We start from the raw sequence: 26,994 nt of genomic DNA on the forward strand, positions 1-26,994 counted from the left end.
TACTGTGTGTATGCATGTAGAAATGTATGCATGTTTGTAAGAATCTATATGCATCTGTGTTGTTGTAAAGTCCAAATATTGCAGTCATATGTTTGCTTTGTTCAAAGAATTCCTCAATTGTGAATTAGTACCAATAGAGACACATTTACAAGATAAATATTTTGGATATTAATCCGATTTAGGCACTGACTGGGTGATCGCGATTTAAGCAACCTGACCAACTGATGGGTAATACTAAGAAACCACAGCAATTTACCATTGTATGACTTTTCCAAATAAAACGTTATCTACATTATGGACTGCTGTTCCTAGTTTATTACAGTTAGACTTCAGTTTTAACCACAGAACAAGAAGTTGTACCATAAATTCCTAGCTCACCCTAAAATAGTTCATTTCTACTGTGAGTTTTAACACCAATCGTAAAGACACTCCTTATTTTCATTTTTTTTTTTGCCTTGATACTAATTCGAAAAGTGAATCAAAATGCTTGCGCGCGCACACACAAACACAAACACACACACACACATGCAAATAAATTAACATGAAAAAAGTAAACAATTTTAAGAAAAAAAATATTTTTGGTTTTGAGTTTTAAAATGTGTAAGTAAATGCAAAAAATAAATTAGCAGCATAAATCATGGTACATTCACATGAGTTGTTTACTACTAAATTTAGTGACATAAACAAGGTTACGCAGTAAAAACGCTAGTGATACACATGTTCCAGGCTGATCGTGCAGAGTGGAGACCATTGTTTATCTAAACCAAATATTAATGTGCAATTTCAGAATTCACAATTAGACAGAAATTGTGCAATCAAAGAAAATCAAAGAACATCCTGTGTCCTTTCAGTGGATTAACCGTTTCTGAGCAGTTTCTGAAACACGTTACGGCCTCTTGTTCTGTTTCTCCTTGTGTTTTTGTTTCATCTCAGAATCCCTTAAGTGTTGAATGTTAAAGTATCCCAAAATAACACACGGACTGCTGTCTTTTCTTTGGATATTTAAAACTATATCCAGCTGTCTGCCCATCCCCTGTGCCTCTCTAGGCAGGCTGACATTTTCCATGCAGCGGTGGTTCACAGAGGTGTTATTTGGCAGATCCAACTCTGCAAACTCATGCGTGGTGCTGCATTTTCACCGTCATCTCACTTCGGGCTGGGAACATGCGGTGCAGTCCCAGATGCCGGAGACTGGGGTGAGCTCTGGTAGGTGCGCAGCATCACCTTGTGCTTGGTAGCGCCCTCTGTGCGGCGGCATTGTTGTTCCACCAGGAACTCTTTGAGTCGGTTGGAAGTGAAGGTGAGAGTCTGTCTCCTCAGCTTCATTAGGTAGGAGTCCTGCAGCCAGGCTTGTGTGAAGCAGTCTCGTGAATTTGGACGGGCCCTGGAAATACACATAGAAATACAGAGAACGTAAGATTTTATATTCTTTTTTTTTTTACAGGAAGTTTAACAATCCAAATGTTGTTGGCACTCACCATGGGTAACTGCTCAACATCTTCTTGAGAAAGGCGGAGGCACTTTGGGACACATTCGGGTACAGTTTTGTCGGGTCAAACTTTGCCATCAGGATTTTGGATTCAACTTGTACAGGGTCTTTATCTTCGAAGGGCAGTCGACCACTAAGCCTGGTTGTAAACACAGAAAAAACAAGGTTTGGGAGGATCGTTCAAAAATGTATTCAATATATTCAATCAATTAGCAAAATGTGGCACCTACTTTACAAATTATAAAATAATTTACTTATTGATTGAGCTCTTGACAAATTACAAGACACATCAAGAAAAACACAAATCTTTTCTTAAATGTTAACTAATCATGTTTTTTTTCTAAATAAAATGTATGTTTTGGCAACAATATATACACTGAAGGTTTTTATCATGCTGTACCGAAAAAAAAAAAATCCCACTGAAACTGGTCTAAAGGGTAAAGGTTATTTCTGCGATCTGAAATTCCAAAAGTGCGTCTCACTTACATAATGTGGGTGACAACGCCAACGGTCCAAATATCAGCAGGAGGACCAACCACTTCCCCTTTTACCATCTCAGGAGCTTGGATCACATTTGAGGATGAAAATGTAGAAACATTAAAGATCAAGGGTTGTCAAATCTGTGCGTAAATAGCGGATCTATGGAACCTAAAAAGTGAGTTTGCTCAAAACCTTTGGAGTTAGAGAGACAATTGAACAATATCTGTACGTCAAAGACGTCAAACAAGTTGTCCTTGTCCTCACCCATGTACTCCAGTGTTCCTGCTCCTGAGTCCTGGTGTTTGAGGCTGAGGGGGTTGAAGCTCTGAGCGCTTCCAAAGTCCACAATCTTGATGGCGTTGAGGTTGGTCACCATGATGTTGTCGGGCTTGAGGTCCAGGTGGAGGACGCGGCGGTTGTGGAGGTACTCGACTCCCTGGAGGATCTGAACCAGGTAACCCGCCACGTCGTCCTCGGAGTAACGGAACCTGTCGCGAGCAAAAAGGAGGTTCTCAAATGGTCAAATCCTCCGAGACTGGAAAAGCGTGAGCAGGACTGGCAACTTTCCCTAAACATATAAATGCAATGAATGAATCAACTATTCTGTGGAGTCACATCTCCCAATTTCTGTGATTGGACCATTTTTGCAATTCCCTGGGGAATAACTAAACACATTCCTAAACATCGGTGCCGCCTTTATATGTGCACTTATACTCTAAAACAACTTGTTTAACTAAAGTATAATTAGCCTTAATTTAAATTAGTCATTGTTGGCTCAACCCACCAAATAGACGGCATCTAAGAAGGAAAAGGTCTTCTCTCTAGCCCCCTGCTATGTAAGTCTGTCTGAGTTTGTGTATCTCAGTATGGAGGTGACAGATCCATCCTCCTACCTGTCTATGAGGCTGTACAGCAGCTCTTTGCCGGTGCAGTACTCGGCCACGAGCACCAGGTAGCGCGGCGTGACGTAGGCTTCGTGCAGAGCCATGACCTTTTCATTGTGAAGGGATTTCAGGATCTCGTACTCCTTCAGCACTTCCTGCTTGTTCTCCTGGCTGTAGGAAATGATCTTTGCCATATAGATTTTGCCCGTCGCGTTCTCACGGCACTCTCGGATGACTCCAAAACGACCCCTGGCAAAAACACAACCCAAAAACATGAAACTATTACAGCAAAAACTAAAAAAAACTAAAGTAGGAGAAGATTCATCTCGTCAAGACAGTATAATACAATGTGGTCTTGATGAAATTCGTTAATCATCCAATTATCCAATCCAGGATTTTTATAAAGACATGAATATTTTTCTTACTTCTCACCATTATCATTATGAGATATACATTATCTTTGCCCTAATTATTATGAATAATATGAACAAGAGTTTGACCCCATAAGGTTTTTTTATGGTTATTAGGAAGTCAATATTTTCAAACTGAAGCCCTCAAAAGCTAAAATTAATTTAGATATTGCAAGTCGCACAAAACCCATACATATGTCCCTAAGAATAGCAGTTTCAGTATGGTGTAAACTCTGAAAGTGCATTCAGACCATCAGGCGCTAAAGAAGAGCAGGTTCCATTGCAGGTTTTACAGACTAGCAGCGTTGAATCTGGTGAGTAAAATCCTCCTACAGTGCACACATTGTTCAGATCTAAAATAAAACCATAATCAGTCAAGAATTGATTAGTTATGGCCTACATCATATTGCAATTCAGGCCTAAATTGGTTATTTGAAACGTGGGTCTATCCATGATGTTTTCTATGATTTATAGTCATTCATAGGTTTTTTTTTCCAGTTCAGTATTGTCTCACCTGGCTTTCTCATCAAGAAACGTGTAGGGTTTCTGTGGAACCCCCTGTCGTAGAGCGGTGGAGGGCGTTGCGCGTTCTGATGGGGTGCCTCTGGTGGGGGTACTGGCCCCCTCACCAATGGGGCTCAGGCTGGAGGTCTGGAGCACTTGCGGGGAAAAGGAGACAGGAGTTGGGGTCACGCGAGCAGTGGCGGCGGTGGTGGGGATGTACGTGGGCACAGAGGCCACTGCTGGTTTGATTGGCGTCGATGGCGGGGTTACAAGAGGGGGCGGCGGTGATATTGGCGGGTTCTGGGTCATGGGAGACACCACGTTTACTGGACTCTGGGGTTTGGGGAGGACAAAGGGTGGAGGAGCCTTGACTGTGGGTGAAGAGGGAAGCGCAGATGGCAGCGGTGGGTTTGCTGTCGGGCTGGAAGGCAGAGAGGGCGGAGGACTGGGAGTGACCACTGTTTTAGATGCCGATGTAGGTGGGCGAGGTAGAGCAGCAGGGGAGGCTGCATCTTTTGGAGAGGCGGAAGTGGAAGCGACGGTGGAGACAGCTATCCTGGGAGCGTAGTTCTGGACTGGTTTGAGTGGAGGCACGGCCACTGTGGAGCTGACAACTGATTCAACTGCAGCTGGGGCCGTCTTTACGACGGCCAGGGCAGGGGAAGCTCCTCCAGCTGTTAAAACAGAGTGACAGATGAGTTACAACGGGTTTTTTTTTCTATAGATATGCTTTTAAGTAATGACCTTTAGCTTTTACCTACCATGTTGTTTCTGTAGCCTTCCTTATCCATTTAACACATTCACTACTTTACAGTTGGGTTGGGCTACATGACAATAGCATTATCAAATGTGATAACTGTCTTAGACTTTGCCATAATGCTCATGATTTGCCATTGCATTTTATTCCTCGTGTAGCCTTGATTTAGTTATTGAGGAAGCTCTCCTCTTTAATTTTTCTGCAAACAATATATTCAAATATACAAATCACATACACCACTCAGTGTGACTTTGAAAAATGTACATTATTTAGTCTTTCCAGTACAATTCCAGTGAACTATCTATTTCCCTTGACTCTGTGCAGTAATTTACATTTTGACCGTGTAAAATACCTGTAGAGTCCAGGCTGACTGGAGCAGAGCAGTTGCTGTACGGTCCCTGTCCTGCCTTGTTGACGCAGGCGACGCGGAATCTAAACGAGCCGCCTGGTGGCAGGTCTGTGACGTTGTAGTAGCAGTCGACAACTCCGGTGGCTACAGTCAGCCAGTTAGAATCCCCTGCAGGACAGAGGAAAGAGAGCACTTTATATTATACTGCAGATAATGGATAGAGTTACAAATGAGGTCAACCAAATGCTGTATAGATATTTGTAAATATTTAAGTATGCATACTGGATACGTATGTATGGTAAGTGAAATTATGAAGAGAAGAAAGACAATTCTTGGGGGGGGAAAAATGTTGAATAAGTAGAAGTTAGAAAATAAATCCTGATCTTCCGTTTTCTTGAGTGACAGATGACTTGCTGTAGCTCACATATTGGACACCAGATGGCGGTGTTGTCAAACTGATAGAAAATCTGGCCATCCACATGGATAAAAGTCAAGTGTTGTGCATATACAAACAAGTTAATGCTCAGTTTGCCTGCTGTAATATCACCTGTCACAGTATCTTATTTCTTATGCATGCACAGTGAAAGACACCAGAATTAAAAAAGGTAAATTAGGTAGTGACGCATTATTCTGTGAATACCTACATCAATGCTGCCTGGTACCTGGTAAAGATTACATTTGGAATGAGACAACAAGGCAATACATGCCAGAATGAAATCTATCAGACCAAAACGTTCAATAAGTATTCACAAACTCAGAGTCTGCTACTCCAAGTTTGTGTGACTTTATTTTTATCCACCACATTATGAGATAATGATTCATCATGCATACTGACAAACCACTTTGACAGCAGCACTGGTACAGTCACTATTCCCTTGACTCATTTTCTCTGTCTAAGTGGTGTCTATGGATTTGGAAATCTTCTTCGAGCACTCTTCACATACGGTACAAAGCCAAACATTGTCAAAGCTCTTCAAACACTGCTACCTCCTAAGAAACCCTAAATTTAACTTACATTTTCCTCATGTGGCCATACCACATCACACTGACAACAGTACACAACGGGAACGCAGTTTTAAAGCCATCAAAACTACCTACAAAGCAAATAGCAGCAACGCATTTCATAACTTTTGTTTTATTTCTTTGGATGATCTGCATGCTGCTTAATGATGCATAAAAGTGAAGTGACAGAATGTCACTACTCACTCACCTTCTGTTTTTCTTTCCAGGGTGTAGCTGCATGGGGACTTGGTGTCTGCTGGCTTCCAGAGCACCAGGGCTGTGTTGTTGTAAGTCTGGGGGACTTCGGGGGTCCCTGGCTGTTTGGGGACATCTTAAAACGGGGAAAAAAAAGAACAAATTCGATGAGGGTACACAGCCATGCAGACACACCTAACAGATCATGGCAGGCTCTAGTGTGGTTATACTGAGCAGAAAAGCACTTGTGGTCAGCAAACCCAGTTGGTTTAGTCAAGAGGATTTTCATTTGTATGTGCAGGGTTTTAACTATTTTGTGCATGTGGTTTTAAGTGTGTGTAGTCACTGTACAGTGTGCATTATAACAGGGTTTTCAGTTGTTTGTGTTTTACAAGTATTTTGTGCACAGCTTTACTACTGTGTGAGCAAGATTGAATTGCGTCTTGTACAGGCCTTCATAAAAGGTGCTTTTGCGTGCCAAGTGGTAATCTTGTTTTCTATTCTTTTGCTTTGCTCATTGGTAGGGTGTGTTTTTTTTACTACACTTCCCAGAGACCATTTGTCAATCAACGATAATCAGATGTCTTTAGGTTGAAATTGTTTGACTTTCTGTAGTTGGGGGTTTGTCTGTTTAATCATTGATCATGCTTAATGCAGTTTTTCCATTTTTTTTCCCAAACAACTGCTTGATGTTTAACTTTCATGGGGAAGACTTAGACCGACAGCATGAATTTAGCACGGTTTACGTTACAATTCTGTTACAGCAATCACTGTTTCAGTTTGTTCATGTATTTACATGAAAATGTCACATTAAGCTCGTTGAGATTCAAGATACCAAAGTACAAAAGAGAGATGTTAATTGTCTCAAGCCCAGGGTACAGAAACGGTCCAGATGGTTTGAGTTTAGTTGTTGCACCAAACCAAACTTGACACAAATAGTGTCATTCCTTTATTTCAAAATGCATTTCCATTAAGCCTGTGCACCGCTATGAACAACGGAGTCAATGGAGTCTTCAGGCGAGATAAGCTGTCTGAAGTATTTTATTTCGCTCTGCTGATAGATTATCAAGGGGAGACAAATACCATCAGTGGTTGAGATTAGAAATACTACATGTCCATAGCCATAGCAAATCGTTCAAATGCAATCGATTGCACCAGGCGTCTGAGAAATATATTTTCCATTGAAGCCTCAAGTGTCTCATTATTATTGTTGCATTTGTGGGCAGCGTTGGCAGTTTTCATGACACACTATTTGTGCAAAGGCATGACTGGAGTCTTGAATATGACCCGCCGCGGACAATTTCAAATCCCAGAAAGCATAAATTGCTCCTATTGCATGATGAATACGAGAAGGGCCTCAGAGCCATTATAATAATCTACTGTAATGTTAAAATCTTGAAATTAATAATCATTTCAACTGTATTAATATTCATGCCATTCTTCCTGCAATTAAAACTAAATTATGTAAAATACATCACATCATGATAATAATTACCGTATGTCCATGAAAGGCAAAGGAGCAGCTATGCCTCTGGGAAGAGAACTTGCTCCATGTTGTAATTTGCAGCATTGATGTTAATGAATACGATTTCCCCAATTCCCATTTTCCCCAATCTATACAACAACATGAACTACAAAACAACACTTTCTGAATAGCTGTGGGTTAAACAATCTACTTACAAGCTATTGACAACGTGCAGGAGGTGGTGATGGTAGCTATAGGGTTGGTAGCAACACATTCATAAACTCCAGCGTCCCTTTGGCTGGACTTTGTGATCATAAGAAGCTGCCTGCCATCTGGGTGGGACCTCAGGTTGATTCTGTCATCCACCTGCAGCGGTTTCCGATCTGGAAGGCACACAAGAAATTCAGCAGCTGAACGGCAGCTTTTGGATAAAACCACAAAACGGGAGAATTTAAGCGATACCTATCGTCCATGTGATTTCTGGATGTGGACTTCCAGCTGGAAGGCAGCTAAGCGTGACAGGATCCCCCTCCAACAAGATGCAGTCTTTCAGTTTGATGTGGAACACAGGGGCAAAATCCGAAGCGGAACGGATGAACTGCTGGCTTTTTGATAAACCATCCTCTTTGGGGACGGATGAAGGCAGATCAGATTGAGAGGAGGTTTTGTCTTTCTTGCCCCTTGTCAAACCCCACCTGTCCCACCGTGATCGCCTGTCAGTTTCTGAGGCTTTTTCGGAATGGATGCTAGAAGCGGATTCAATCGATTCCTTGGATGCAGCAGCGCCGGTCTGTTTTGCTAGTTGATTCTCGGGGATGCCCATTCCTTTGAGTCCTCGCCCCTCAGATTGGGAATGACGATGGCGGGTAAACAGGGGTGTCCTCTTTCCCTCTTCATCCTCTTTTCTCTCCTCAGACTGACTGCGGATTTTCGAGGAAATTCCTGCCACTTTTTTCTCAAACTTCCGTCGCATTGCCAGAACAGGGGAATCAGTGACTTTCTTCAAATCATTTTGCACCAGCTCTTTCTGACTCCCCCCAGCGTCTTTGTCCTTCCTCTCCTCTGACTGGGTCCTTATTTTGGCAGAGATTCCTGCCACTTTGGACTCAAACTTGCGCCTCATAGCAGAAACCGATGACTCCTCAGCTTTTCTTTGTTCTCGCTCATCCGGCTGCCCCTGTGCCCCTGCACTGTTCAGCTCCTTTGTATCCAGGGACTTACTGCGCCCAATAGTCCATGAAACCCTCTTGCTTCCAGCAGTTTCCTGCACATCCTGGTGCTTTTCCTCCTTTAGCTTCTCGCCCTTCTTATCAACGGATGTTGACCTCTTGGCCCGCAAGGAAAACCTCCCAATTAGGCCGAAGCCCGTTTCCTTATCTTCTTCTCTTAAATCTTGAACAGATTTGGATTTCTCCTGTAGTCCTTTTGGTACCATTTCAAGAGGTGCCCCCCTTGGCCCCGGCCTATAAACCTCTTCACCTCCCTCGCCCACCTTCCGGTTTAGTACGGGTGATTTCTCCTCTGATTTGTTTCTGGTCAGTTTTCGGAGGCCACGGGTCAAAGACGACTCCCGCTTCTTAAACCTGGCTTCAAAGACCTCCTCTGAGTCAATGTCTTTGATGTCCGTTCGGAGCATAGGCCGACGGGGGATGGCACCAAGATCAGAGTTTGATGATGTGGAAACAGAGCTGGGAGATCGCTCAGCAGTTGCTACTTTAGAAAATACTGCTGGATGTTCAGACAATGTGGGGATTTCAGTGGACTTTCTATCATTTGGTGTGGCTGGATGCTCGGATTTGGCCTCGTCAGATGTTACAGATTGCACTGCAACAGCTTGAATGACACTTGCATATGCAGATGCCGGTTTACGATTTTGTGTTTCATCTCCCTTCATATCCTTTTCATTCATACGTAGCTCCTCTTCTTCCCTTTCTTTATTCTTTTCTTCTTCATCATCCTCCTCTATTACAATTATAGGAGTAATTACAGAGGGTGACCTAGACTCAGATTCTACTGTGTCTGGCTTTTCTAACTGGGTTTTGGTCCTTTTCTCTGTTATCCCATCCATGTTCTTCTCATTCATACTTTGCATGTCCTTATGTTCTTTCACATTGTTCTGTTTTTGCTGTTGGTCCAATCCTCCTGGTGTTGGGAGCGTAGCGGAAGTCGTTTTTGTAGGTGAGGCAGACATAGTCTCCAGTGTTGTTTGTTCTGTGAGTGCGGACATTGAGGTTGCCTCCTGGAGCTTCTTTCCTTCTATGTTACCATTGCCCACCGATGGGATCTCTAAGGGGGCTCCAAACCTGCGGTGCAGGGGCATGGGCTCAGAATCCCCCTGAGTGAAGGAGGCGCTTTTACGAAAAACTTTGGGCTTTGGCGTGTCCTCTGTAGGGCTCTCTGAAGACGCTGCTCTGGTGAGAGTTGATGGCCCCGCTCTGGATCTCCTCAAGTTCCGATCAAGAGACCCTGTCTGCCTCTCATCTTCCATGCCGAGTGTTTCAAACAAGGGCCCTCGCAGGCCGCTCATCTTTTTGTCCACATTTCCTCCTCTTAGCAACCGCTGTCTCATCAATTCTAGTTTTAGGGCATAATCCTCCTGGCTTAACTTTGCCGCCCCGGGGCTCGGGCTGCGATTGGGTAGTTCCATAGAAACAGCCTTTTTCAGGCTCTTGTTACTTGCTTCTGAGTCCTTGTTTGCATTTCCCTCTTCTGGGTCAATGTGGAGAAGCAGTGCTGAATCAGCAGAGCTGCCTCTCCTCATGGTAGCCCGCCTGGATTTCGTCTGGGATTCTTCCGACTCCACACTTGATCCTTTTTTTAGAGGAGCTCGTTGCGTCTTTTCCATTTTCTCATCATCTGGGGTTTCCTCTTCATCTTTTGCACTTTTATTTGCCCCTCCTCTCGTACCTATCTCCATGTTGTCCTTTTTCTTCGTCCCATGAGCAGCAACACTGGGCCATACAGTGGCATCTTCGTCCCCCGGGATCTCGTTAAGGGAGACCCTGGAACCAGAAAAGACCATGGACAGCGGCATAGGGATGAAGGGAAGCTCGTCCACATCTGCATCGGAGTCGGAGGAAGAGGAGGGTGGCGGGGAGCCTTCTTTTAAACGCCGGGCCACAGCAATGGAGACGTGGTTGGATGAGTCATTCAAAAGCTCTGGAATCGACCGCATCACCATCTTGGATTTGTAGCTGATAAGAGAACGCTGAAAAAAGGACAACAGAGGACAACGGGAGATAGTTTATATTTATGTCGCCCTACTTTATATGCAAAGTCTCCAGGTCTGAGTCAAAAATATACCTGTCAGACTGAAACTTGGTTTTGGTTGAAATAGACAAACTATGGCATCTCAAATGACAGAAAGCATTATATCCTGCCACCGTTGGTTGTTGGAGGTTTAAGTTGGGCATTCATTTAGTCCTGGACTATGTCTAATCTTTTTTTTTTAGGAAATATTTTCATTTAATTCATGAGTATGGTAAATGTGGGACTATTCCAAACTATGTCTGAGAAATGTGGGAATCAGCCCTTGGTGTCGTAGTATTTTATTTCCACACATTAAATGCATGTCCAGTGGCTTACCTGCCATCGCCTTCTAGACAAAACTTGCTTTAGCATAGCTGTGCTGATGCTCTTGTTCGTTGGTGACTGCAAGACAAAAAGAGTGGAGATATAAATTCAAATCCTATTACACATGTAAATAGTTTAAGGATGGGTGATGTATTTTCTAAATGATAACTTACCTTGAACCAAGGATGACGAAGGCACTCAATGGCACTGGGCCTCCTAGAAGAGGGGAAAGAATGCACAGAGAGACGGAATATGAAGAAGAAGGGCCATGCTACTGTTTGGACAACATTATTTATATTTACATATGTTTCTGGTAAAATAATCATCAAGATGCTTACAGTCTGTCTGCTACCAAAAGCTTGATGACAAATCCCTTTGCTTCTTTGCAGAGGTCAGTGAACATGCCCTCTTCAAACGCCACATTGTAGTTACGGATGTTTAAGGCAGTAGCTCTGTCATTTTCACCAGCAAAGGGAGACACACCAGTCAGGCTAAAATAAAAAAAAACACATCATTATCAACAAAAGAAAGATTTCTGTTCTTGATCCATTATATTTAAACTATAAAAAGTAGTAACAAATCTATATAACGTACCAGAGGTACGTGATGACACCAGCAGGCCTGTAGGAGAGCAGGACAGATGAATGACAAGTGGATTTTTGGAAACACCATAAAAAGCAGAGTAAAAGACTTTATTTTGTTGCAGAGAACAAGGTAGCGCCTGCAGGGTGTAGTCACTTCTCCACGCTGGAGAACAGGTGGCTCACCATATGTCTGTTGCCGTGGAGACGGGAGTTTGGTTAACAATCTCTGGTGCAACAAATTCTGGCGTGCCGTATTTGCAGTAGCACTCCTCAGAAGTATCCAATTTCATGGCATTACCAAAGTCACAAATGCGGATCTGGTCACTCCCAGGACTTGCCATTAAAATATTTTCTGGCTAGAGACGGGTGTACACAGACACAACAGTGTTAGGTACATAAAGAGTATAACAATCTTGTAAACAATGTTGATCAAATAAATTTGATGCAGCACCAAATGTGGGATGGGCCGATACCTTTATGTCAAGGTGAGCTATGTTTTTTAGGTGAAGATAACGAAGACCTTCCAAAACCTGCTGAACACTACAGCGGATCTGTACAGAAACATGGAGGGAATGAGCGTAACAATCATGTTATATAATGATAGCGCAGTGCAGTAGGCAGAAGCACACACACCTCCAGTTCCTTGACTGTTGTTTTTTTGGCCATTCTTTCCAGCAAGTCCTCGTGACATCTTCACACAACAGTTAAGGGAAAAAAAAACACAAAAAAGCAGAGCTGTGACTTGACTGCAGAGTCCAAGTGGTAGGTGCATGAGAAATGAATTATAAATGAGCAAAACTCCCACACATCCTATCTCTTGCTAATTCCACTCATCGGCGATGAGTCAGAGAGAAAAAGCTGGGCTGCGCTTCATTCATGCCTCCAGGGGACTGCAGAAGACAACAGGATTAATGCTTTGGATCTTTCGTGTCCTTGAGGTGGATTTAAGAGCAGTTTTGTTCAGCAATGAAGCAGATCAAATTTAAAAGGTAGTGCCTTTTTGACTTAAAGATATGGGGCCCTATTTTAACGATCTAAGCGCACGGCGTGAAGCGCATGGCGCAGGTGCGTTTAGGGCGTGTCCAAATCCACCTTTGCTAGTTTGACGGCGGAAAAAAGGGTCCGTGCCCATGGTTCAAAAGGGTTGTACTTAGTGTCCTAATTAATTCATAGGTGTGTTTTTGGCGTAACATGCAATAGACCAATCAGAGTGTCATCTCCCATTCCCTTTAAAAGCCAGGCGCATTTGGAACTTAGCGCATTGCTATTATGATGGCGGATTTGCACCCTAATATTTTTATTTGTAATCTTTTGCATGTTTGTGTGCCGTTGTCCCTGTCCCTGTGTGTGTGTGTGTAACAAGCATAGTGTGCGCGTGCTGTGCACGAGCCTATTTTTACTAATTTGCTGTTAAAATAACAATGAAATGCTGCGCTATTGACTTTAGATCAGGTTTTTGTTGGTCAATGGCGCGATCACTTCCCGCTGCCTCAAGATAGCAATACGGCAAGAATTCACCTGAACACACCTCCCTGTAAGACCAGCACGCCCCTGGGCGCACAGCTGGGTGCAGGTGCATTTGCTGTTTAAACGACATGGGCGCTGGATGGGAAAATGACAATTGCGTCGGGCTTTGCGCTGCGCTGCAACGGGTGCAAGATAGGGCCCATGAACATGTTTGCCCTCATTAAAAAAACTTGTATTGTCTTAGCAACAAGAGCTGAAAAAAAAAAAACAACCTAGTCTGTTGTTACAGGATAATATAGGTCACTCACAGAAACTGCATGATAAATGCAACATATTAAAGTACATTTCCTATCATAGACAATGACATTACACTGAAAGGATACAACTCTGTGATGAGCACTACCACACTCTTCTTCTCAAAGGCATCATGGAAATAGAGAATCCTCTCGTTGTCCAGCTCAGACAGCAGCTCCATCTCTCGGAGGGCCAAGGCTTTCCTCCTTCCTCCCGCAGAAATGAACTTGGCAGCGAACTCTGCCTTTCCCTTTTTCTGACTCACCCTCTTCACATAGGAGAAGGTACCCCTGCATCAAACAGCGGCAACGTGTTGGGTTTAATTTAAATGTGCTAGTTATTATTCTATTAAACAGTCCTACAAGAAAAAGAAAAAAAGTAGTGCCACAGTCAGTGATGAAATTACAAGTTGACGTTGAATTCTTTAGTTTCATACTTCACGAGATATTAAAAAATGATATCAAAAGAATATTTTCAAGGGGGGCTTGCCTCTTTTTTTCATAATATGTGGTATGACGTGAATCCCTCCCAAATGTTCTTCACTCAAGCAAAACTGTAGGCTTATACATTTCAGTCTCCTTCGCCTGTACACTCTTCTTTCCAAGTTTTTATTTTTTCATACTTGACTTTTGTTAACAGTCTACAAAATAATGTCCGCTCAAATGTCAATTCACTAGCTTTTTTCAGCTTTATACCTAGAGAATAAAAATAGCTCTAAGATGTATTCCAAAAATAGGGACGGAGATGTTTTAACCACTGAATTACTGATAGTTTTGCTCTTTCACTTCAATTAAATAATAAATTCTTCTTTGCAAGAGGTAGCACTACTACAGGAGAATGGAGCGACAAAGATGCACACATGGCCATTGTATAATTAACTTTCAGTCTCTGTGAATGTTTTTTGTGAGGTGTTTGGGAGAAGAAATCTATATTCCATTTAAGTTTGCTACTCTATTCAACAACCAAAACACATTGTCTTTTGGAAAACAGATTATTCCATCTGCCTGTTCCAATTGCTTTACAATTCACAGTAAATGTCCGTCTCCACCAAGTCAGACCAAATCCTCTGTCAGCTAATGTATTCACTCCACTCAGGCTGGTGACTCATCTCTTTTGTCTCTGTCTACTGTTGTTAAGGAGGTGAGACTGCCTGCCCTCCAACATCCCTGACCCTCAGCGCTCAAACAGCCATTAAACGCTGATGTACTTACTGCATGTGAAGGGATGCGAGACAGAATGAGTGTGCGGTCAGTCTCACACACACACACACACACACACTCACCTTCCTATCTCTTTGTGGATATCATAGTAATCGGTCAAACGCCTCATTTTCCTCAGAATGGTTCCTTCATCCTCCATTGGCTCTGCTGCTTCTTTTCGCTCTGCAGGGAGCACCAACAGAGGCATTTTTTATGTGTGTGTGTGTGTGTGTGTGTGTGTGTGTGTGTGTGTGTGTGTGTGTACATGTGTGCCAGCTTAGTGACAGATGGTTTCATATTGTAGTCTCTAAACACCTGGTGGTCTCGCCCATATGGTGTAGATTTAGAGGTATAATTTTCAACAACCACCAGCTTATATTGGTGTGTGCTGCATCAGTAGATGGATATAATCTAAACTAAATGGTGAAGATCGACGGCAAGTGGAGGAAAAGCCCGTTGGTGTAGCACTTTTTTGGAAGAGACTTCTCATTATATCACCATTTAAATGATTCTCAACACAAAACTGACTGAGAATATATCATCAAAAGATGCAACCTTCTCATATCTTTCTTCATTTCGACTCATGGAATTATAATCCTTTTTACTGGGATGACTCTGTCCACATGCAAAGTATGTTAGTGCAGACAGTGTTGTTGGACTGCCCACCTGTATGAACTGTGAGTTCAGCTTTGCAGGAGTTGGAGCCGGCCAGGTTCTTTGCAGTGCAGGTGTACACACCGGAGTGTTCGGGGCGGGCGTTGAGGACAACAAGGGAATATTCTGGGTCGTCGTACACAAATGTGAAGTGGCTGCTCTCAGAGAGAAGCACATCATCCTGCGACAGACCAATCAACTGTTAATATGGTTTCAGATTCCACTAATAATTTCTGGCTGTTGTGCTGCAACCCCTTTTAAAAAAATAAATACAAAAGGAACCACTCTTTATCTGATATACAATTTTACCTTATACCACAGAATATCTGGGTCTGGTTTCCCTTCAACCACAACAGCCAGACGGGACGTCTCCCCAATGTGCACATCCACATCCTCCATGATAGTTTCAAATTTAGGAGGCACTACAAAAGAATAAGTAAAAAAGAGAGACTGCATGTATATATATAAAAAACATTTTTCCATATAAATATATATATTTTTACAACAATAATAATTCTAAATGTATACAAAAGCCCCCTGAGGATGCTGACGTCTTTGTATTTTAAAAAGCTTAATTCCAACAATGAAGAGGCAGGAGGCACAAGTCTTTACTTCAAAGTCATTTTTAGAGAAGCTATTCTAAAGTCATGATCCTTTACTTCAAAAATAGATAAAGCTCAATTTAAATTACACACCGCTTCCCTGTTGGCATTAACCACTGCCAAGAGTAAGTAGTAAGTTCTTTGGATTCAAACTGAAAAGCTAAATGTATCATGTGGTGTTCTGCCTGGACTAAACTGACCTGCCATAGCCAGCTGAGGCGTGCAGAGGTCGCTGCCAAACTGGTTGCTGGCCGTGACCACCAGCTGACCGATGTCTGCACTCCTGACTCGCTGAAGCTTCAGGGTGTGTTGATCGTCGTCTGGCATGCTCAGCTCATACATCCCCAGTCTGTTGACCAACACCACCCCCCTCCTGAGGAAGACAGTGGCAATGTACCACAGTTAGAGCTGTAGTCTAGGAAATCAAGATCTGAGCCCTTTCCCCTCTCCCCCCCCCCAACTGTCCACATCTGTATGCAAGGATCTTCTTTAGCAGCAGGTAGCAAAGAGAACAAAGCTTTCTTACAAGAAATTGTAGAGCTCCGCAGAGAAAATGTGCTGGGCCATCAAATGCTCAATTTAATCAAAGCAATGTGAACCACTGCACAGCGGTGCTTCTCAGTCCTGGTCCTCTGGATCTACAATCCTGCCACTTTTAAAAAATGTATCTGCAGAGGTTAGGATAAGCTTGTTCACACGTTATTTCCCAATTTATGAAACAGTCCCGGATGAGAATAGAAATAGGATGAAACCCAGCACGTGCTCTGACTCCTGAGAGACTTTTTCTACCGTTTCTGTTTGAAATGAGCTTCCTGCACGTCAATAAATCAGTCACTGCCCCAGTATTTAAACAAAGATTAAAAACTCATCAATTCAGCACCGGCTTGGGCACGTCCCTACAGTATTCGCAATCTTGCAGACTGGTGTATTACTGCTTGTATTATTTTTGCACAAAAACAACCTCTCCGCACACTATACTTTACATACAAACCTGAAATGTGCCACTAGAGATAGAGGAACTAACCTTTTCCAGGTGACAACTGCGTGCACGTGGTTCAGCGTGATGGTGATGCTCGCAGGTTGGTTCTCAACCACATAAACAATGTCAGGTTTGTCCAAAATGACTGGTGCCTTCCTCAAATAGGGTCCTACACGGGTAAAAGATTTGAAAAGAAATCGTCAAACTAAATAGAATGTTTTTTTGTTTTTTTTACCAGTGGTGGCAACATCTTCAGCTTCGTTACCCCTGTCCAGCAGCTGGACCAGGTCAGTAGAGGGTGACGGTTTGCTTAAAGTCTTCCCAGTGGACGTCAGGACTCTGAAAGCGTAGCGAACTCCTTTGGACAGGGAGGTGACGGTGAACTTGGTCTCCCTCAGGTTAGACGCCACGACAGACCACTGGATGGAGCCCAGAGGCTGCTGCTGGACCACATATAGCAAGGAGTCGGCATCTGCACACACGTATGGTGTTTAGTTACTTAATCTGGATGACAAAACACATAGTGAGGTGCTTAAAGCTATAGTGTGTAGTTTCTGTCTCCCCCATGAGGAACTCTAAGTAATGACAACAAAACTGTCGGCGCGTCCACATGATACAAGCCTTTTGTGATCGCGCACGCGCCCCTCACCCCTCCTCCACGCAGTTGCTTGTAGTCAAGGAGAACACGGAGGATTAAGAGGTAATTATCTTTGCTCGATAACTTTTTTATTTTTATTTATTTTTTTTTTTTTAAATCTGTGCTGATGATATGTAAAATCCAAAGGGGCTTAATACATCTCAGAATGAGACGACAGCAAACGTATAGGACACACATGCTATAAATAGTTTACCCTGAAAGTGTTTTATGACCATTTAATTTAGCTGTTTTTGTTAAAGCAGTTCTCAAGATTGCAACAACAACAAAAATGTCACAGAAGAAATTGTGCAATATTTTAGGCCAAAAAAAACAAACTAATGAACCTACCAAATGAAGGGTCAACCCTTTTTGGTCTTTTCCAGCTGAGGCTTATAGTTTTCCCTGTGATGGCCTCTATCACTGGAGGACCATCAGGGGGGTCAGGAACAATATCTGATTTAAAATAAATACACAAATATATACATCATACATACATATCATATTGGAAATGTTGTATTCTCTCAACTCAAACATTAAGCCTCCATCCGTACCGGTGACGTAAAGGTGTGCATAGCAGGCTGCTTTGCCCAATTTATTGGAGATGACGGCCTTGTAGACGCCCCCATGAGCGTGACAAGCGCTCCGAATGACCATACTGTGGACATCCCTGTCTGAAGAACAGACACACAACTTTCTTATTTACTATCGCTCCCCCAAAAATGGCTTCGGTTGGTTTGCAATTTGGTTCTTTGCTTACGCTGGGTCATTTTGCGTGCTTCGCTGCTCTCGATGCGCTTGCCGTTGTGGTACCAGGCGATGGTTGGGTAGGGCAGGCCCGCCACCTTGCATTTCAGCAGCGCCTCTTTGCCTTCAATCACGTCCACATCAGCCAGAGGTTTGACAAAGTCCGGCATGGTCCTCTTTTCCACCTCACTCTCCAGTACCTCAGGCTCCTCGGGGATGGATGGCATCTTCTCCAACTTGGCCCTGGAGGAAGGAAGGAGCGATTTAAAGAATCTGAGAACGTACACTGCAAGATTGAGGAATTTATTTCATTTTTGACATGTGCCTTCTCTTCTTTAGAAAGATTTCCTTCCTCCGGAAGTATTTTTCTTTGACCTTGAGAACAAAAATGGCTCCTCTGTCTTTAATACTGACAGCTTGGTTTTACTTCCCCCTTTCAAAGCCTTTAAAAATGACACAATGGCTTATAGAGATATTTTCCATATGAATTACTTCTCTTACATGTGAGACGAGATGGCAGCGCGAGGTTCTTGCATGTAGAGCTCAGCGGTGCATTCAGACTTCCCATGAATGTTTTGAGCGACTGCTGTGTAGAAGCCTTCTGTGTCGCTGCTAACGTGGGTGATGACAAGTGAGTAACGACCCCCCTCTTGAAGGATGCGTACATTATCGCTCTCCTCCACTCTTGTGTCTGAAAGCGTGGAAACAAAAATCAGACAAGGCATTTCCCCTGAAGAGTTCACAGCTGTTAGTTATCTGGAAACCCACACATATCAAATATCAGACCCAACACTAGAGATTCTTACCAAAATGCATCCAAGTGACTCGAGGAGCAGGTGATCCGCTCACCTTACAGTCAAACCGGGCAGTGCGGCCTTCGATGACTTCCAGGATGTCTAGCTTACGGGTGAACAGAGGCTCCTTGGATGGGGCCACCCTCAGGTTTGCGTTTGAGGTCAACTCCTCTGTAAATGCAATGACACGTTCCTTAGCAACAAGTTTTTCCAGGCTCTTTTGAGCATCCTTAATGTGTCCTTTATGTATTTTTACAATCACTCCTTTTACTTTTAGCTTTAAAGCTATTATGCATAGTTTCTGTTGCCCCCATGAGGAATTCTAAGTAATGACAAGTCCACATGACGCAAGCCTTCAGTGGTTGCGCCACCCCCACCAGTTGCTAGTAGCTCAAGGAGGAAACGGTGGATTAAAAAAACATGATGGACTCTTCAGAAGAGTTAATTATTGTGTAGTTGTTATGTCCTCTTCGTCACCAAAGCTGATCATTGCTGTTGTTCTTTTTTCAGCGGTGACGTTAAACGCATCACTCGAGCTTCTGCGTGCGAAAGTTGCCGGACAACACCATTTTGTAAACATAGCCATACTGAGAAACACAAATGGCAACAAAAACAAACTGCGCCAACCTGCGCCACCAAACATAACAAAAGTCTTCCAGCGTTCCAGCCAATAACCGACAAGAAGGATTTGGGGGTGGGGGTTGGGGGGGTTAGTGTGCGGAAGCACGGAAGGGAGGGAGAGGGGACGGGAGGAGGGAGGGGCGAGCTAGCCTCGTTTTGTTTGAAAATACTTCGAACGTCAACAAGAAGTGCCGTCACCCAACATCGCTTAGAGCACCTTTAATATAAAATAGTTGCGCAGTATAGGTTAATATTATAGTATAGGTATATATAATAGTATAGGTTTAATATTCAATTATGTTGTGTCTCAAATCTAGTGAAGTCCGGAATACAAATTTGTAAAGACTGGTGACATTTCAAAAGGCAGAAAAGACAAAGTGATGCAGCCTATATCCATAGATCTGTTTTGAACCAAGGAATGCAGGAAAATTCACTCCAATTCTGGAGGTCATTCATGGTGGTGTTACTGATTCCAGATTACTTGATCTTGGCCCCTAGCCAGAGACATGAGCAGATATGAATATGCATTTTCCAACTTCTCCTAAACAAAAAGGGATAACAGTGTTTGTAGTTCACCTTTGGCAGTGCTCAGCTTGCAAGTGTATGTTCCACTATCATCCTCGTGTACTGAATTTAGCAGCAGACGGCACCTGTAAGATTATACAAAACAGCAGTTTTCAAAAAAATACAATTAATTTTACAGTCAGGATACATCTTTATAGAATATAAAACTTCCCGTTTTACGGACCTTTATTTACAATGTCTTACAATTAAAATTCAAACTAACGAAATAAAGAAGAAAAGAGTTAAACACATATCGTAAACATCACCAAAAGATATTTTACCACACACATGAGCCCACCTCTTGCCATCAAAGTGCATTTTGCAGTTGAACAGCGCTGGCTGGATCAGCTTCCCGTTGGAGAGCCAGTCCACATCGACGTCTAGAGGTCCCGTAATGTGACACTCGAACATGGCCGACTCTCCAGCCCTCACTGCCACATCTTTTACCTCCCTGGTGATTTTCAGTGCTGTTTGCGCTGCAGACTCTGATACAAACATAGTCAGAAGCAACAAAGAAAATATTACAAGACATTTGTTACGACAATATTAAATTTAGTCTATATCCACGACGTTCCACTTCCGGGATTGCTCCCTTGCCGCCAGAAATTCCGCTGGATGTCTCTCTTTTCAGCTGGATGTCCGTTACCTTTCTCTTCTTTGTGTTGCGATTTTAAACTCTGGTGGATTTCTGAGGACTATGGTTAACTGCTCCTCAGATCTCTGCAGGGTAAATCCAGACAGCTAGCTAGACTAAAACAACCTTTGAACGTACACGTCCATCCATCTTCATCCGCTTATCCGGGGTCGGGTCGTGGGGGTAGCAGCTCCAGCAGGGGACCCCAAACTTCCCTTTCCCGGGCCACATTAACCAGCTCCGACTGGGGGATCCCGAGGCGTTCCCAGGCCAGGTTAGAGATATAATCCCTCCACCTAGTCCTGGGTCTCCCCCGAGGCCTCCTCCCAGCTGGACGTGCCTGGAACACCTCCCTAGGGAGGCACCCAGGGGGCATCCTTACCAGATGCCCGAACCACCTCAACTGGCTCCTTTCGACGCAAAGGAGCAGCGGCTCTACTCCGAGCTCCTCACCCTATCTCTAAGGGAGACGCCAGCTACCCTCCTGAGAAAACCCATTTCGGCCGCTTGTACCCTGGATCTTGTTCTTTCGGTCATGACCCAGCCTTCATGACCATAGGTGAGGGTAGGAACAAAAACTGACCGGTAGATTGAGAGCTTTGCCTTCTGGCTCAGCTCTCTTTTCGTCACAACGGTGCGATAAATTGAATGTAATACCGCACCTGCTGTGCCGATTCTCCGACCAATCTCCCGCTCCATTGTCCCCTCACTCGCGAACAAGACCCCAAGGTACTTGAACTCCTTCACTTGGGGTAAGGACTCATTCCCTACCTGGAGAAGGCACTCCATCGGTTTCCTGCTGAGAACCATGGCCTCCGATTTAGAGGTGCTGATCCTCATCCCAGCCGCTTCACACTCGGCTGCGAACCGATCCAGTGAGTGCTGAAGGTCACAGGCCGATGATGCCATCAGGACCACATCATCTGCAAAAAGCAGCGATGAGATCCCCAGCCCACCGAACTGCAACCCCTCTCCACCCCGACTACGCCTCGATATCCTGTCCATAAATACTACAAACAGGATTGGTGACAAAGCGCAGCCCTGGCGGAGGCCAACTCTCACCTGAAACGAGTCCGACTTACTGCCGAGAACCCGGACACAGCTCTCGCTTTGGTCGTACAGAGATTGGATGGCCCTGAGAAGGGACCCCCTCACCCCGTACTCCCGCAGCACCTCCCACAGTATCTCCCGTGTGTTTTGTGGATCTGGAGAAGGCGTATGACCGGAACGTACACGTGTTCCACCAAAACAAGTTCCTTCCCGAGGCTATTTTGCAGCGACACCGTGGCTCTGCTCGGCACTTAGCACCACGCAAAACGATTGTGACTGGTTTAAAGAAATGCCGATAAACCTCCGCCGCGCTGTGGAGGAAGGTCTGGCAATGCAAGACTAGATTAAACTAGACAAGATCCATTTCATTCATCACTACTCACCTCTGACCACCACTCTGCACTCCGCTTGCTCGGATCCGTACTGGTTGGTGATCTTGCAGACGTAAAGCCCTGCGTCTGACCTCTGAGCTGAGCTGATTTTCATTTCACTGGTGCCGTCGTCTGTCTCTTGCACAGCGAAGCGCCCCGCTGTCTTCACCGGGACTCTGTCCTTCAACCTGGGTCAATATAAAGTGGCCGTCACAGTGGTTTACACTCAGGTGTTTAATAGAGGGCCTTGGTGACAAGGAAACAGTAAGTGACCTTGGTTGAGACAATAGATTCAGGTATCTACGAAGATGTTTGTCTGCAATGAAGCTTTTAGGAAAGATGTCCTACCAGTAAACCATGGGTCTGGGCTGCCCTTCCACCTTCGCTGAGATGACGACATCTTGACCGTGAGTTACCTCCTGGTCCCATGGTGACACCTTTCAAAAGGATCACAACATACTTATGTATAAATGCTTTTAAGGTTTCAGGATGTTCCCTATCAGACCACATTTTAATTTAGAGCTGAAACAAACAAGTCTATTAATCGATCATCAGAACATTTCTGTTTTGGTGAAGTGTGTGAGTCACTTTTCAAGCCAATAGGCCATATTTTATATATATATATATATATATATATATATATATATATATATATATATATATATATATCCATCCATCTATGATCAGGCATGCATTTCTATAGTGGGTTTCAGTCAGTTGATTAAATTGGATTCAGAACTGTCTTTCAAGTGACATATCATGATAATGCCCAAAATGGGTTCATTTATCAACCTCTTCCTCTCTTTCTGACAATGGTGTGATGAAGAAGTTAGATGTAGCATGCTGCTTTGGGTCGGTACTGGGAAAATGAGCACAGTTTTGTGGCAACCCGGCATCCATAGTGTTGACAGTCAGTCCTAAAGAACAGATTTGAAAAACTAAATCCTACCTAAATCCTACCTGAAATGAGGGAGGTTCTTTGAAGTGGACTCTTTTACTCGGAGCAGGTGAGTCCCCGAACTCCATCGCCTCCTCCTGAGGGCTCAGGTACTCCTCATCTGACTGGGTCGGACTACTGACTTCAAAGGCCCTGGCTGGTTTCCCACATTGCATGTGGGTTGGCTCTAGAAGAAAAAAAAAAAGAAAAAGAAAAAAGGAGAGCGATACTGGCCATAAGTATAATAGACTTTCAAGCAAACATCAGCGTCATCTAATTCACCTTTACTTGTGTCTGTGAAAAAGTCCATTCTGATTTGCACACCTCTTAATTTGTGTAATTAAGTGCAAATTTCTTTGAAATATGGTTAACATGCCACAAGGGCGGCCCGTTAAACCTTTAGATAGGAACAATCTGTCAGGGCTCTAATGTTTAGTCTTTGTTTTCTGGAGATGACCGTCTTTGCCAAGATGAGCAGTTGGCAACATAGAGCGGTGATTTAAGAGATGAGTGGGCCACACACACACACACACACACACACACACACACACACACACACTAGCGACCTCTCTGAAGTGACCGTAACTGAACAGATAATGAATTAATCCCTTAATCCCTGACCCAATCATTCGCTTATTCCCATGGAGTTCCAGAGCAGACACTGTGTCTGGACTCCTGGCAGCTTCTACTAAAGTCAGAATTAATTCACAGCTGGATAGAGAAATATAAAACACTGCCACCTTACAGCACCTCGCTTTAGAGTCCTCTGTCTTTCTCTTTCTGCCTTGTCGCTTTCTTTTTGTCTGTGCTTTTCACTTTCTCTGCAAAACCTAAACCTCAGACATCTGGCATAAGCAGATAACACTGTAACAACTGAAAATGAATGTACATAATGAATGAACATCTTTGGAATAGAATTAAGACATGTCCTCTTCTGAGGAGAAAACAACAGCAGAATGGATGAAGACAGGCCTGTCCACATGCGCCGATGCAAGAAAATACAATACAATACAAATACAATACAATACAAACCTATGTAAGCACTGACTTACGGCAATTGAACGTTCAAATTAAGAGATTCCCTCCAGAAAAACACAATTTGTGACAGTTTAGGTAGGTAGGTAGGTATTCTAATGAACTGTCATCACGCTGACATTAAAAAGGTAAAACAACAAAATAACCTACCTAGAGTCACATCTCTGAGCGGCGTCTGTGCACCAGGGGATAAGTCCCGGGAGTATTTACACAAACCTGCCAACTCTTACACAACTGCTGCACAGTCCGAGCCAGCTAACCTTCCTCTATTCTCTCCTCTGCTTCCCGTCACAGTTATGTCCATAGTCTCTAACATTCCTGACATCCTGAAGCTCACACAACAGCATCTGGAAAGTTATATATTGTGTAGGTTCATTAATTTTTTACTATAGTGGATGATGATATTGTGTAATGTGTAACCAGCTGGAAACGTTTTTGATCTTTTATGCAGTAATTACCAGAATACAGTGTTAATCTCCTTCACCATATTGAGTTTTGACATGCTTTGTAGCCTAGAAGTCATTCTCTTCCTCTATGTTGGCTTGCCCTGCCAAAAATCTACTCCCAACAAACCAGCTAAAGTGACTCACGCTTTCTCCCAGCACATTTAGACAACTCCAACTCCTAAAGCGTGAAATCTAGATTGAGATGAAAAACTCTCATGATTGCAGCAGTAATCTCACACAGGGACATAAAGCAGACTGCAATTACCCGAGAGAACAAGAGGGTGGCTAAAAATACTCCTGCAAGTTAGACTCCACTGGCCTAATATGGCAACACAGGCCCCGTGCTGCTGGTGAGACTGTACAAGTGTATGCTTACATTTGTTGACAAAACTGGTGCAGGTTGCATTTACATGAACTGAATTAACACTCTGGGAGCGGTACAATCTTTTCACAAACAGCTTACAATATAAACACACATCCACCGCAGGCACATCTTTAATGGAAACCTTTTCCAAAAGGATTATTGATTCTGTTTACTCCCAATTCTGAATGCCATGCCTGCCTTTAAGACTCGGGAGACCTTTGTGTGATGGGGCAGGTCTGTGTTTTGAGTCCGCACCGAGGGGAGCTCAGTGCCTTTAAGAATTAATGGGTTGTCATGGCAACTATCGCTGCGAGGAGCTCCGGTCGGGATGGTGAGCTCTAGCAGGCCTTTGTAGTCATTAAGACCGAATGTCAGGCAGAGGAGGACTGGCAGTGGATTACAGCCAATTTGTGTGTGTGAGTCAACATGTTCATGTATTCCAAGCACAGCATCGTTTTCAGGTGCCTCATTTCCGTCTTCATTTGAATTTGGGTTTGTGAATGTGACGCTGTAACACCAAATCTAACAGCAAATCACTTTACGCGTCTTCCTATCGCTGTCTCACCTGATTGGATAAAGAGCGTAGCGCTGCAGGACGCTCTGCCCGCCGTGTTGACAGCTGTGACGCAGTATGACCCTGCGTTGTTCGGCCTCAACTGCTTTATCACCAGACTGTGCCTCTCACCCTCAGCCCTAACCACATGGAAGGCATCGCTTCGTATCTCCACATTATTCTTCCTCCACGTCACTGAGAAGGCAGAGAAAAACATATTTACACTGATGACAAATATAATAAAACCTCCCACAGAAGAAAATGGATCCAGCACAATCCACCTTACAAAGAGAAGGAATGAATAAAGCTCATTGGTTTTGGATTATACAGGTTTTTACTAAAAAAAGACCTAGATTTTTTTACCGTCGTTTTACCAACGACTGCTTTTTCTTTTCAGCAAACCCGGTCCTATGAAAAAAAGTGAATTAAAAAAAAATTGCAAAACAGCTGGTTATCTTAAAAAAGTAATTCATAAATCAAGTAAACGTTTGTTAGCTAAATTCCTGTATTCAGCTACAGTAATTGGTGCAACAAATGCCATTTTTAAAATCGTATTGTCACCTGGAATGTATTAAGGAGTTGTAGTATTGTATTGACTTTTTAAAACTTATTTTTCACAATATACTTTTAATCCTAATTTTCCAAAATAAAGAAATGTAAACATAAAATACAAAAAAGAAAATCGAAAATGACACAAAAAACACAAAATGAGCCATCGTAATCAATAAAGCGCGTTTTCAGTCGTACCTGTAGGGGATGGACTCCCTGTGATAATGCATGTCAGTGTGATCTCAGAGCCGCTGGGTCCCTTGGTGTCCACAAGAGTCCTCTCAAACCTCGGGCCCTCAGCTGGATCCTCATCAGCAGACAGGTACGAGTCATCAGATGAGCCCCCTGAAAACAACAGGTCAAGTTCATGTGGGACTGCCTGATTTCAGAAATGGGTCAAGCCCCAAAATTAGTCATTAATGGCCTATGTGGAAATGAGTTGAGTCTGAGCCCTGCGGTGTATTGGATTCATTCACAACATAATAGATACATGTTCTACATTTTGTTCAGTTTGAAATCTGTTTCTAAATTTGTGTTTTGTGTGAAGTGATCACTCTGTAGCTGCTGCTTTTAGTGATACTGTGTTCATTTGATCTAGTATACATCTTTACATATTTTACGGTCATTTTTAAAACGGTTTTAATAAGTCTATTGGAATTTTGTTTTACAGTAGGTATACTTAGGCTCGGCCCTCCCAACCGCTTGGCTTGTGCCCCTTAAAAACTTGAAAAGTCACCAAAGATCCATAAACAAACATGACATTTTAATAAGCTGTGAGCCCTTCAAGCAAAAAGTTTTTACTGTCTCA

At 43.4% G+C, this 26,994-nt stretch overlaps 1 protein-coding gene across 1 annotated transcript in view; it reads right to left on the reverse strand.

Moving 5' to 3' along the window:
• Positions 1-819: 819 nt before the first annotated feature.
• Positions 820-26,994, reverse strand: part of spega (striated muscle enriched protein kinase a) — a 48,656-nt gene continuing 22,481 nt past the window's right edge. The window contains exons 6-42 of the mRNA XM_078243703.1: positions 26,385-26,531; positions 25,650-25,832; positions 23,263-23,426; positions 22,651-22,739; positions 22,315-22,490; positions 20,546-20,732; positions 20,260-20,333; positions 19,075-19,233; positions 18,770-18,959; positions 18,282-18,511; positions 18,076-18,195; positions 17,873-17,977; positions 17,153-17,359; positions 16,933-17,056; positions 16,109-16,281; positions 15,616-15,728; positions 15,319-15,487; positions 14,736-14,835; positions 13,543-13,743; positions 12,326-12,383; positions 12,166-12,243; positions 11,876-12,048; positions 11,703-11,729; positions 11,447-11,599; positions 11,282-11,324; positions 11,121-11,186; positions 9,361-10,743; positions 7,998-9,324; positions 7,751-7,918; positions 6,084-6,206; positions 4,877-5,041; positions 3,778-4,441; positions 2,863-3,102; positions 2,234-2,457; positions 1,976-2,051; positions 1,479-1,628; positions 820-1,384 (exon numbers count right to left, since the gene is read on the reverse strand). Coding sequence (XP_078099829.1) covers positions 1,147-1,384; positions 1,479-1,628; positions 1,976-2,051; positions 2,234-2,457; positions 2,863-3,102; positions 3,778-4,441; positions 4,877-5,041; positions 6,084-6,206; positions 7,751-7,918; positions 7,998-9,324; positions 9,361-10,743; positions 11,121-11,186; positions 11,282-11,324; positions 11,447-11,599; positions 11,703-11,729; positions 11,876-12,048; positions 12,166-12,243; positions 12,326-12,383; positions 13,543-13,743; positions 14,736-14,835; positions 15,319-15,487; positions 15,616-15,728; positions 16,109-16,281; positions 16,933-17,056; positions 17,153-17,359; positions 17,873-17,977; positions 18,076-18,195; positions 18,282-18,511; positions 18,770-18,959; positions 19,075-19,233; positions 20,260-20,333; positions 20,546-20,732; positions 22,315-22,490; positions 22,651-22,739; positions 23,263-23,426; positions 25,650-25,832; positions 26,385-26,531 — 8,267 coding nt within the window. The 3' untranslated portion in view covers positions 820-1,146. The remainder of the gene's footprint in view (positions 1,385-1,478; positions 1,629-1,975; positions 2,052-2,233; positions 2,458-2,862; positions 3,103-3,777; positions 4,442-4,876; positions 5,042-6,083; positions 6,207-7,750; positions 7,919-7,997; positions 9,325-9,360; positions 10,744-11,120; positions 11,187-11,281; positions 11,325-11,446; positions 11,600-11,702; positions 11,730-11,875; positions 12,049-12,165; positions 12,244-12,325; positions 12,384-13,542; positions 13,744-14,735; positions 14,836-15,318; positions 15,488-15,615; positions 15,729-16,108; positions 16,282-16,932; positions 17,057-17,152; positions 17,360-17,872; positions 17,978-18,075; positions 18,196-18,281; positions 18,512-18,769; positions 18,960-19,074; positions 19,234-20,259; positions 20,334-20,545; positions 20,733-22,314; positions 22,491-22,650; positions 22,740-23,262; positions 23,427-25,649; positions 25,833-26,384; positions 26,532-26,994) is intronic.

This window comes from Sander vitreus, chromosome 24 (genome assembly GCF_031162955.1).
Source record: "Sander vitreus isolate 19-12246 chromosome 24, sanVit1, whole genome shotgun sequence".
Taxonomy (NCBI): domain Eukaryota; kingdom Metazoa; phylum Chordata; class Actinopteri; order Perciformes; family Percidae; genus Sander; species Sander vitreus.